This window comes from Ochotona curzoniae, unplaced genomic scaffold, assembly GCF_017591425.1.
Source record: "Ochotona curzoniae isolate NIBS_2020 unplaced genomic scaffold, NIBS_Ocur_1.0 scaffold_3171, whole genome shotgun sequence".
Classification (NCBI taxonomy): Eukaryota; Metazoa; Chordata; class Mammalia; order Lagomorpha; family Ochotonidae; genus Ochotona; species Ochotona curzoniae.
Window position 1 is genome coordinate 183,857 of NW_024467104.1, and position 12,066 is coordinate 195,922.

A 12,066-nucleotide genomic window follows, 5' to 3' on the forward strand; every position below is an offset into this window, starting at 1 on the left:
ATTTCACTTCCTTAAGATCATCTCACCTATATGTTTGTCTGACATACAGACATGCACAGGCCTTGAGGCACCTGCTGTTACGTCAAGAAAGACAGAAAGCTGTAAGAGTTGACATGTCAGAGACTCAGCTTTAGTGACTGTTGACATATAAATGCTGTCTTTGGGTAATGCCTTTCTCTTGAGCCTTTCAAGGGGATTCTACATACCCTGTTGGCAAGAACATTCTGTGAACTTTCTTAGCTACAGCTAATTGGATCTCAAGGGTATTTCATTAATATTAGTGGATCTTGCCCAAGGCCCAATTATTTCACCTTTCTGAACTGTGCATTAGAAGAAAACTTTTGCAGCCATTCCTCTTTATTTACTAGGATGTTTCTAAGTCCATATGATGATACACACTGTATCAGAGAAACAAAGCACAACAGTTAATACAGTTAATCACTAGTGATTCTGTATATTTAATTACAAATGGACCTGGTATGGACTCTGGATATTAGTCATTCCATAATTAAATGGCTGATGACTATCTGATGTTTAAACTTTTCATTTATAATATTTTTTGTTTCTAAGTTCATTCTTCATAGCTATCATAACATTCAACATTGTTTCCAGATTACTTGAAGTGAGCTTTATGAGCTCATTACAATATCAGTACCTCACACCAAGATGGTTTTAGTACTTAAAATAAGGGAGATTCAGTACTTTTATAAAGTAGTTGTTTTTGATGCCAACATCGGAGGCAGAGTAATATGAGCATGCTGAAAGCAATTACATTCCTGATTGAGGCCCAAAGCTATCTACTGTGTTTATTCCAGTCATGTAAATTTACCATAACAATATCACTATGAAATGAGAGATGGGCATCATTTTAGCCACGAAAAATTTAATCGACAAAGCACAATATTTTCTGACAATGCAAAAGAGGAAGCAACACCCAAATCTTACATTATTATTCTTTTCATGTCAGTTTATTTTATTTTATTTTTTATTTTATGATGCAATTCCATAGGTTCTAACTTACTCCCTCCCCAAATTTCCCTTACTCCCTCCCCAAATTCCCTCCTACCCTGCCTGCTTTCCTCTATATTATTACAATACTGTAGTCTGGCATACGTGGTCATTAAGTCTTCATCCTCATACTTAAATGAATCCTGACATTGCAAATACAATGATATCCCAGCATTCTATCTTAAAGCTATACTTACCAGTGACATTGGGAATCCATCTTTGATGTGGAAGTGGAGATGCATGCTGAATTGCACCTTCATTTCTGGCATGGGAGTCTCTATTACACAGTTACTCTACATTTCCTTAAAGGAAAAGTCATAGAACCAAATCAACAACAGGAATAGAGTTAAAAAATTTACAGCACCGTGGAGTTAACTAACATGCTACTGCATGACAAATGTGTCAGTGAAAAAAAACGAAAAACAAAATCTTCTTGGGGAAAATGATGCTACCATATGACCTAAACATCAGCGAAATTGAATAAGAAAAGAGAAATTATTTTGAAGAAATGAAAATAAAAGCAAAACTATCAAAATCTGTGCATTGAAGCAAAAATGGCACTGAAAGGGCTATTTTGCATGAAGGTTGCTTGTTGCAGAGAGAACATATGCTATTGGTCTTTTTGGGGATTAACTTTCACTCAACATAATAGTCTCTATTTGGGACCATTTGCTGCAAGTGGTTTAATTTCATTGTTTTTAATGTCTGAGTAGTATTCCACGGAGCAGATGCTTCACTAACCTTATATTCTCAGAGCAGTGTTTAAAGCTCTGTGTCACAACACTGTCTGCTTTCACCAATCATGAGACATTCTGTAACTCTCTACTAAAAGAACTCAAAGAAGCCTGCATCAATGTCTGAAATTATTTCCAATTGACTGAAAAGAGTCAGAAAAATCTCTACAGAGAATCATATTCCGTAAATCACATGTGTTTTTAGATTAGAAATAGGTCCTAACTGAATTGACTTCAGAGGATATGATCACTCTAACATGTGGAACAACAGTCTAAGAAAGCTGAGGTCATGGCACGAAGGTGAGTTTTACGGCTCACATGAACATTGTGCTATCATGATATCTGTGCTGGTAGGAGTCAAGATTTAAATGAAACATTGAAACTGACCAAAAGGTAGAAATGGGCATCGACTGTACTGAAGCACCATCTTTGGAAATGTCTTAAAATTATCTTTCAACTCTGACCCTCCGATATCAGAATAGGAAATGAGCATGCCAAACATACTAATTAAAGTCCGTTCAGGGTGACCTGTTAACTAATCTTCCACCCCCTGTTAAACAGCCAGAAAGCCAGGCAAAGAATGTTCTCTGGGACCTCTCCACTTTCCTAGTTGAGCTGCCCAGATCCTACAATAGTATAAAATGGACAAAGGGCTTGATTAGACTTAAGTCGATGTCAGTGGGAGCTGACCATGAATTCCTGGAGACAGAATAATGTCTGCCTCACAAATAAAGATCCAAACATCGAGTGGGAAAAGGCACAGAAACAACAGAACAAGAAGCTTCTAGTTCTAAATATTGCATCGTGTGTGTGTGTGTGTGTGTGTGTGTGTGTGTGTGTGTGTGTCTGTGTGAAGAGATTATGGGGAGGGTCTTCCCTGTAAGTCACAATCTACATTGTGTTACGCTCCAGTTGGCCACACAGCTTTCTGAGTATCAGCTGCTCACAGGCATATCACGCCATTCTACAATTACAAAGGAAGAGCACACAGTTGGCTATTTTGAGAGATCACCCTTGGATCTCTGCCTGCCTGGCCCATGTGGGATGTCATAGGCACACAGCACACAGGGTTCCCCGTGGAACCCTTCACAATGGTGTTGGCTAACTGAGACCTCAACCTGGCGAGTTCCCTGGTCGTGCAGGTGAGACTGGTGCTTCTCTCCTCTGTCCTTGGATGACCTGTGCTGGGTCTTCCTTGGTAAGCAACTCTGAGAAGTCAAATGTGCTGCATGGTCAACCTGCCACCTGGGGCATTCCTGCCAGTCATGTATGTTGTACATGACCTACCACGTGATTCCAAGGTCCAGAGATATAGACATGCCTTCTAGTGAAGCACAGCGTCACTGCTGGGTGGGAGGACCGTCAGGAGACGTCCTCTGCCTCCCCTTTCTCAGCAAATGCTTGCTTTACAATAAAGGGTATGCTGCATCAGACTGTCTCTGGTGGTTCTTTCTGCTGGTGAACATAGTCCCCTAACCCCATCAGAGCTTTCTGGGCCCTTCTGCAGGGAACTCCCAGAGGTTAAAAAGCAAAAGGGAGTCTAAAGTAAACACTGCCTTGCTGTTTACACCTGTTGAAATATTAACAAGAGCAGTGGATTCAGGTGCAGATGAAGGCAACTTTGACACTGGGGACAGTTATGTAACTTGCTTAAGCTTCATCCCCCTTTGTCCACATAACTGGAATAATTATGACAATAGCTTCTTGCAGAGGTGCTGTGATAATTATGTGAGAGGTGCAGGTAGTTCTGCAGTACTCCCCTTCTCACCCAAAAGCATTAATAAAGCAGTCCAGAAATAAGCAGTGAATAAATTTTGAATTACATGCTTTTCTGAGGAATGTGATAAGATCTCATGATGTCCCACTCCATCCTGCCTGGGACTTGACGCATCCTTTTGTTCCTGGTGTCCATATAGCACACGCAGTCTGCCCTTTGCCCAGGACTTGTGTATGGTATCCAACCAACTCTCACAGTGTCACCATGCTCGCATTCATGCAACTTTTTATTTAATCAAGACGCCAAAGCAGAAACTGTTTTCACTGTACACTCTTGTTATAGCCCTTTTATTGTTCATTGTTGTTCATCTACTATTCTAATTTATAAATTTAATTTTATCCTACATATGAATTTATTTAAAGAAAGAGTATGAGCAAAATTTAAATATCATGATAGGAATATCTTCTTTATTTACATCATTTGTCATGGGAATTTGCATTCCTGTTTAATATCATCTTAATGGCATTCTTTACCTCTGCATTTCTTACTGTGTAGATGACAGGATTTAACATGGGAGTGACAAGTGTGTAAAATACTGCGATGGCTTTATCCATAGGAAAGGTGGCTACTGGTCGCAGATACATAAAAATGCAGGGCACAAAGAACAGGACGACGACTGTGATGTGGGAGCTGCAGGTGGAGAGGGCTTTCTTCCTGCCGGCCTTGCTGTGAGTCCTTAAGGAGCTCAGGATAACCACGTAGGATATCAGCAACATGGCAAAGGTGATCACGGGAATCACCCCACCATTGGCAGCAACCAAGAGACCAAGGAGGAACGTGTCAGTGCAGGCAAGTTGTATCAAGGGGAAAATGTCACACATGAAGTGATCCATGATGTTGGGGCCACAGAATGGAAGCCAGAAGGTAACTAGAATTTGCCCAAAAGAATGGAGAAACCCCACTGCCCAGCAAAGAGCCACCAGGAGGCAGCACACACGCCGGTTCATCACAGCCACATAGTGCAGAGGTCTACAGATGGCCACATAGCGGTCATAGGCCATGACTACGAGGAGGACAATTTCCGAAGCACCTAAGAAATGTTCAAGAAAGAGCTGTACCATGCAGGCGTTGAACGAGATCGTTTTTGATTCTGAGAGAAGATGAGCCAACATTTTAGGGACTATGGTAGAGGAATAGCATGCATCTATCAAAGATAAGAAAGCCAGGAAGAAATACATTGGCGAGTCCAAAGTCTGGCTGCACTTTATGGTGACAACAATGAGCAGGTTCCCCGAGACAGTAACAAAATAGGTAATCAGTAACAGCAAAAACAGAATTGTTTGCATCTGAGGATTCTGTGTCAGTCCCAGTAGGATGAATTCAGTCACATTCATCCTGTTGTCGTTTCTTAGGATGCTGATGAAGGAACTCCAAGGAAGAAGTGGTGCATTAACCTGTAAAACACGTGATGTAATAGCAAGGTGAGGAGCATTATGTATTACAGGTTTTCAGGTAAACCAAAAACACTTAAATAATTAAAGCAATTTCCTTTTCACGTTAGACCACAAGAAATGAACTGAGTTTTTTTTTTTTTAAATTTGTTTAATGTTTGTTTGTAAGGCAGAGTTACAGAGAGAAGCCTCAACAAAGGAGAGTCTTCCACTTCCAGGTTCACTGTGCTGTTGTTAAGCATAGTTGATAGTCCCTGCACCAACTAGCTACTAAAGTGATAACTGATAACAATGCCAAAATGCCCTGTAAAATAACTTGTGACAAGTTTGAGTAGGTCTTTGCTGCAGACCATTATTCATAGGGAGCTACCATGTCACTCAATTCATTCATTTGCACTTACTAATAAACATTACATCCCTCTTCCTTTTACATATAAAAAGAATGTACTGCTATGAATTCTATTTCTGTTCACTGCTAACATATGAATAAAGTCTGACTCACTTTATCTTCTGTAGAAAAGCTCTTAAATAAGCAGAAAGAAGCAAGGCTATATCTCAGCTTGTTCATCTCTTTGCCTACTCCAAGTAATGCAGTGTTTGACTCATAAAAGCAAGTGTGAAATCCTTTGGCTTATTCTCTTTGTTTGTTTCCAACTTATCTCATAGCAAAATGTTCACAATCTTACCTAATAAAAGCCAGAATGAACCTTTGGGAAGTAAGCTATGTCTATTCTGTCACCATTCAGATCACCTTCACTCTTCTGCACCCAGGGTGGCAGTCCTCCATGGTCTGGCCAACAAGAAGCCCTGGCTTTTGTCATACCTTATTGGATTCCCTACCGTTCAGTGATTCTTTGATCGGTAATGTTACCCAATCTCAGCCTTTCATTGTGAGTCTCATGTTTATTTTGGATGCCAGAATTGCTGAAAGAGAAAAGGTGAATGAATCATAACATATCCACTGTTAAAAAACATGTTCTTACCGTGTGTGTTATTTCATTATCAATCTTTTACCTATATAATTGTTTTAACCAACCAACGTGAACAATTTTCTTCTTTTTATCAAGCGAAATAAATTCTACTTAATCACGCACACACACTGCATCAGAAATCTTCATAAAGATTGACACTAGGAATTTTACAACGTGTCTATCTGTTTAGACATAAAGAAATACATGTACTTAGTTTTTTTGCTATATTAATCAGTATATTAATACATTTCAAGAATTCCTTAAGTGCTGAAAAATTACATTTACTTGTAAGATTGTCATTCACTGATATTTTTAAGCTCATTATTTTATTGATATTTGTTACTACTCATTAAATTCTTTGCCATAAATACCATCCTCTGTTCATTTTTTCTCTTCCAAGGATCTAGTTTTTAAAATTATGAGTGCAATGAAGATACTTGATGTAAGGAATAATTTTGAGAGACTGAGGCTCGAATTATTTCCTACAATTCTCAAAGCATATCAGAGCTTAGCAAGAAATATACGTGATGTGAGATCTCACATCTTCAACCAAGAACCACACTGTAATAATTAGTCTGACACAATCATCCTTGTGGGAAAAGCCAAGACAATCTTTCTGGGCAGTGAATATTCTAGTTGACAAAAAGGCTACAGTTTGCTAAAATGAACGTTTCACCTCACATTTATGTAGTATAAAAGCCATTTACAATCATTAATGTTTATGTCAGGTGTTTCTTCTTGTCTTCAGGTATTGATGGGACAATTCATCAAAGCTTTCCCACCTAATGGAAATACATCACTATATATTATTGACTTTGTTAAAACATGCATACTATTGGTCCAGGTATGGTAGCCGAGTGGCTAAAGTCTTCACCTTGCAATGGCCAGGATCCCATATGGCCACCCTTCTTTCCATCCAGTTCCTGTTTCTGCCCTGGGAAAGCAGTTGAGGACAGCCCAAAGTCTCGGAACCCTACTCCCGTGAGCGAAGCCCAGAAGCTCTTACTCCTGGCATCAGATTGCCCCAGTTCCTGCATTTGTGGCCACTTGGGGAATGAATCATCAGATGGAAGATCTTTCTCTCTTTCTTTCCATATTTTCTCTGTATGTCTCACTTTCCTATTTTAAAAATAAATAAATCTTTCAATGCATCTATGTATGCTATTATGTAAAATTTACACATAAAATGCAAAAGCAGAAAAGCAGCATGGCTTGTGTTGATGCTTACCGTTGTGCTGAAACCCTCTCTGACAAGTCAGTAAGTCAAGTACAGACCTGAAGGTGTAATGCAGTCTAGCTGGCCTCAATTCTTGGTCTTGACTGTGTTCTGTATTACATTACATCCTTGTAAACACTGCCCCAGATACCTCGCACTATCCATGCTTCACATCATTTTCAATCAGGACTTCAAGATCATTTCATATTATAATTAATTGAGGGAAAAAACTTCCTCAAAAGGGAAAAAATAACACGTGGGAGTTTGTTGTAAGATAATTCCTCTTAATCCCGTGAGAATTTCCCATTTATACTCTCAGGAGACTCAGAATTTCTAATTTACTTATTCCACTAACTCAGTTTGCACATTACTATGCCTGTGCGACCATGTTTGTAACTTAACCAAAATTCACTACTAAAATAGAATATAAATTGAACATGCATTATAGTAAACCACTTTCAAACTGACTATGAAAATAAATCTAAAGAATGAGTATCTCTTCCTTAAACAGAAAAATCTAAGTTTTAGAATGGCTTGTTTCACTCAATCAGGATCCATAACTAGTGAGTTAGCAGTGAGAGTTGCTTGAGACAAGCTCCAGCTGACTTGAGAGCGATGCATGTAACAGTACGAAGACAAGAAGACAAGGCATGGACCACTATGGCATGAGGCTCATAGTGGACAAGTCAAAAAGCTGCCTTCTTTATTTATACACCAATCATCACAAGATTTGCACAACACCCAACTGTTTCACTTTTACTTCGTTATTAAAGAATGATTGCAAACACAATCCTAAAAACATTATTATTTTTTTATTTCAAAGAAAATATTTTGAACAAACCATTACCAATTCAGACCTGCAGTCACCAAGCTGAAGCCAGGAACTCACGGTTGGCAGCACAAATGGACACATAGTGACAGGTGGTTTACTTATATCCAAAATCAATTTTCAGTAAACCTAAACTAATTTTACCTAAAATATCAAGAATACAAGATTAAAAGGAAAGCCTTTGAATGAGAGAAATTTTAGGGGCTTATATCATATATTCTTTACTAAATCTTATAATCATTCATGCATTGATTACGACCACCTTCACCTAGTACTGATTCAATTGTCTTTTGTTCTTTTGTTAAAGGCCAGCGAAACGATCAGGGCAACTCAGTCTTTCTACAAACAGAGGGCCTTTACAAGAAACTTTCTCTTACATTTATAAACTGTTTTCTTTCCCTAAATATAAGTGCCCATATGCGGTAGAAGTTTTAAGCCATTTTGCTATGGGGGTTCACATTTGTCTCCCTTCAGGATGGTTCTCATTTATATTATCCAGAGCACTTTTTATGTCTTTTTGCCATTTCAATTTGCTCTTTTGAAAAAAATGTCTGTTCATTTAGTTTTCCCATTTATTCACATGGTTGTGTAGCTGCCATTGAATTTCGGAGCTCTTTGTAAATCCTGGATATGAGTCCCCTATTGGTTGTGTGCTGTGTAAAGATATTCTCCCACCTTTTTTTGTCCTGTTTCATTATGTTGATTATCTCCTTTGCTGTACAGAAGCTTCTCCCCCTGATGTAGTCCCATTTGTCTATTTTGGCTTCCACTGCCTGTACTTTTGGTATCCTTTCCAAGACGTTTTTCCACATGCCTGCATTTTGGACAGTGCTACCTGTTTTCTTTTGATAGTTTGATGCTTTCTGGGTGCAGACTTAGGTCCTTGATCCATCTGCAACTAATTTTTCTGTAAGGTGACAGGTGAGGTTCTAGCTTCTTACTTCTGCAAGCTGCTATCCCAGTGTCTAACAGCTTTTGTTGAAGAGACCAGAATTTTCCCCAGAACATTTTCAATTCTGTTCTCTAAGAATGATTGGCTGTATTTGTGTAGGATTCCTTTGGGAATTTCTCATCTGTTCCATTGATATTCTCTGTTTCTATACCCGTACCAGACTGCTTTGATGAGCACTGCTCTGTACTATGTCTTGAGGTCTGGAATTTGGATTCCTCCAGCTTGATTTTCTCTCTTCAGGATAGCTTTGGCTATTCATGGTCTCTGGTGTTTCCAGATGAATTTTTGTATCTTCTGTTTTATCTTTGAGAAGAATGCTCTTGGGATTTTGACTGGAATTGCTTTGAATCTGTATATTACTTTCAATAATATGGACTATTTGATGTTATTGATTCTGCCAATCCAGGAACAAGGGAGATGTCTACAACTTTTAATGACCTTTTCTCTTTTTTAATGTTTTGTAATTTTCATTATAGGCAGTTTCCACATCATTGGCTAGGTTGATTCCAACATACTTGAGATTCCACTTAACTCTTTAAAGGAGACTGAACTTCTCAGCTATGGAATTGTTTGTGCATACGAGTGCCATCAATTTATGTTCATTGAAACCTTGCTGAAGTCTCTAAGGAGTTCCAGTAGTCTCTTGATTGTTCTGGAACTAGGCAAGGACATCCACGTTAACCAGTGCTATTCACTATAATATTGGAAGTACTTGCCAGAACCATTAGTCAAGAATAAGAAATTAGGTGAATTCTAATTGGAAATGAGGAATTAATATTATTCCTGTCTACAAGGACATGATTCTCAACAGAAGACAACAAATGAGTCAATCAAGAGATTACTGGAACTCATTAGAGACTTTGGCAAGCTACGTCGTTCCCAATTTAGAATGATGCTGGCTATGGGTTTTACATATATACATATGATTGTGTTATACAATGTTCCTTTGGAAAGAACGGCTAGCTGCAAATATTACTGTGAAATGATTCAGACCATGATGACCTTAGAGACTGGGTGCCCCGTGAGTTCCTCTATGCTTCTGGCAGAAAACTTGTGTTCCTCTTGTGTGTTTGAGGAGGCTCTCAAACACACATCAGTCTGTGATGAACCTGTTCACCAATTCTTCAAGTCTCTTTTTGATTCCTGCAAACCTTTTCACCTGGTTATGAGCTTGAGATCACAGATAATCCCTTTCAAATTCTAGAAATTGTTCGGCATCTCTATTCACTTTTTAAAAAGCAGTATCTTTTTTTTTATTTGAAAGTCACATTTACAGGCTGTTCCGGATCATTGCCCTTCAGGATACACATACCAACATTAAAATACCCATTAAAAAAATCCACAGGTATGAATATATTTTAAAGATTTTAAATCAGTATATTGCATCCAAAACAGCACAAACCGTGAGACGATGACTCAAAACAGGCACAGGATTTACATTCCTCCCAACCAACACAAAGACAGTTGGAGTCAGTGTTGTGGCTCAACAGGCTAAGCCCACACCTGCAACACTGGCATCCCATATTCAAGCATGGCTGGAGTCCTCATTGCTTCCCCACAATCAAGCTCCCAACTAGTGAACGTGGGACATTTTGGAACATGACCCCAAAATGTTGGTTCCTGCAACTCACATGTGAGACCAACATGGAGTTCCAGTCTCTGGCTCTTGTAGGCACTGGAAAATAAATCAGTGGATAAAAAAAGCCATTCTCTCTGTATTTCAGAGAAATAAAACAAAGCTTTTTTTTTTTCCGAAAAAAGAGAGAACAAATTCCTGAGATATGAATATCATAATTCATTCTTCAATTTGCATTAGTTTAAAAATATTACTTTGTAGAACAAAACCATGTACAAGAACAGTAAAACAAGATAAATTAAAATTCTTTAAAGAAAGAAATTTAAAAAGAACTAAAAAACAATGCTTTATTACCAATTAATTTAATATATTAAATTATATTATATATACAGTATTAATCACTCTCAGTTCTCAAGGCTCCTAAAAGATACAACCTGTCCCATTTAGATAACTATGACTCTATGTAGCTGTTTCAGGATATTAGGATACATAACCTAAACAACAACAATAAAGCCATAATTGCTGATAGTGAGGCATCCTTATTTCTACCAAAGACTGCATGTCATGTTCCGTTTCTGCAATAGAGCCCCACTCCAACTGCAGTCACTTTTTTGCTCCAAAGTTTCCTCATGGCATTTTTCATTTCTGCATTCCTCAGAGTATAGATGAGAGGATTCAACATGGGAGTTATCAGCGTAAAAACCACAGTTACAGATTTGTCGATGGAGAAGTTGGACGTGGGCCTGGCATACAGGAAGATACAGGGAACGAAGAATAGAACAACTACCGTGATGTGGGACGTGCAGGTGTAAAGAGCTTTGCGCCTGCCTTCCAATCCGTGACCCTTAAGAGAGTGCAGTATGACCCCATAGGAAACAAGGAGAATGAAGAAGGTGACAGTGCAAATCGCCCCTCCATTCGCAATCATAGCGAGTCCAATGAGGTAGGTATCAGCACAGGCGAGTTTCAACAAAGGATACATATCACAGATGAAGTTGTCAATGACATTGGGGCCACAGAAAGGAAGCTGATAAATGAAGAGAAGTTGAACCAATGAGTGGAGAAAGCCTCCAATCCAGGCCACCAAGAGCATGAGAACACACACACGTCGATTCATGATGGTCAAATAGTGAAGAGGTTTGCAGATGGCCACGTATCTGTCATAGGCCATGGCCACCAAAAGAATGACTTCAGCAGCTGCGAACAAATGCTCAAGAAACACTTGAGTCAGACATGCCTGAAAGGAGATAGTCTTTTTCTCATAGAGCATGTCCACAATCATTTTGGGAGCCATGGTAGTAGAGTAGACGGCATCAAGAAAGGACAAAAAGGCCAGGAAAAAGTACATGGGGGATCCCAGCGACTGGCTGGCCATGATTGTCACCAGAATGAGCAGATTGCCCATTATTGTCACAAGGTAGATGAGTAGGAACACAACAAAGAGAACTTTCTGACCCTCTGGGCTCTGAGTGAGCCCCAGGAGGATAAACTCAGTCACATTGTTCCTGTTTCCCATGGATTCTTCAGCTGGGGATGGAGTCAGGGACCAAAGCCTGCCAACAGAGTGAACAGCAGTGAGTGGGAGAGGAGCACAAATCCCTGTCAAAACTGT

The 12,066-nt window shown here is 39.1% G+C and overlaps 2 protein-coding genes across 2 annotated transcripts; both read right to left on the reverse strand.

The window, feature by feature from the left end:
• Positions 1-3,935: 3,935 nt before the first annotated feature.
• On the reverse strand, positions 3,936-4,865 carry LOC121172163 (olfactory receptor 4C46-like). The gene has a single exon (XM_041004007.1). The coding sequence runs from the start codon at positions 4,851-4,853 to the stop codon at positions 3,936-3,938; it is 918 nt and encodes a 305-aa protein (XP_040859941.1). The 5' UTR covers positions 4,854-4,865.
• Positions 4,866-11,016: 6,151 nt separating this feature from the next.
• Positions 11,017-11,991, reverse strand: LOC121172219 (olfactory receptor 4A15-like). The gene has a single exon (XM_041004071.1). It carries the CDS (start codon positions 11,968-11,970, stop codon positions 11,017-11,019), a length of 954 nt encoding a protein of 317 aa, XP_040860005.1. The 5' UTR covers positions 11,971-11,991.
• Positions 11,992-12,066: the final 75 nt, after the last annotated feature.

Excerpts from the sequence above, each read along its gene's own strand:
- LOC121172163 (XM_041004007.1), bottom strand. The coding sequence starts at position 4,853 with ATGAATGTGACTGAATTCATCCTACTGGGACTGACACAGAATCCTCAG.
- LOC121172219 (XM_041004071.1), bottom strand. The coding sequence starts at position 11,970 with ATGGGAAACAGGAACAATGTGACTGAGTTTATCCTCCTGGGGCTCACT.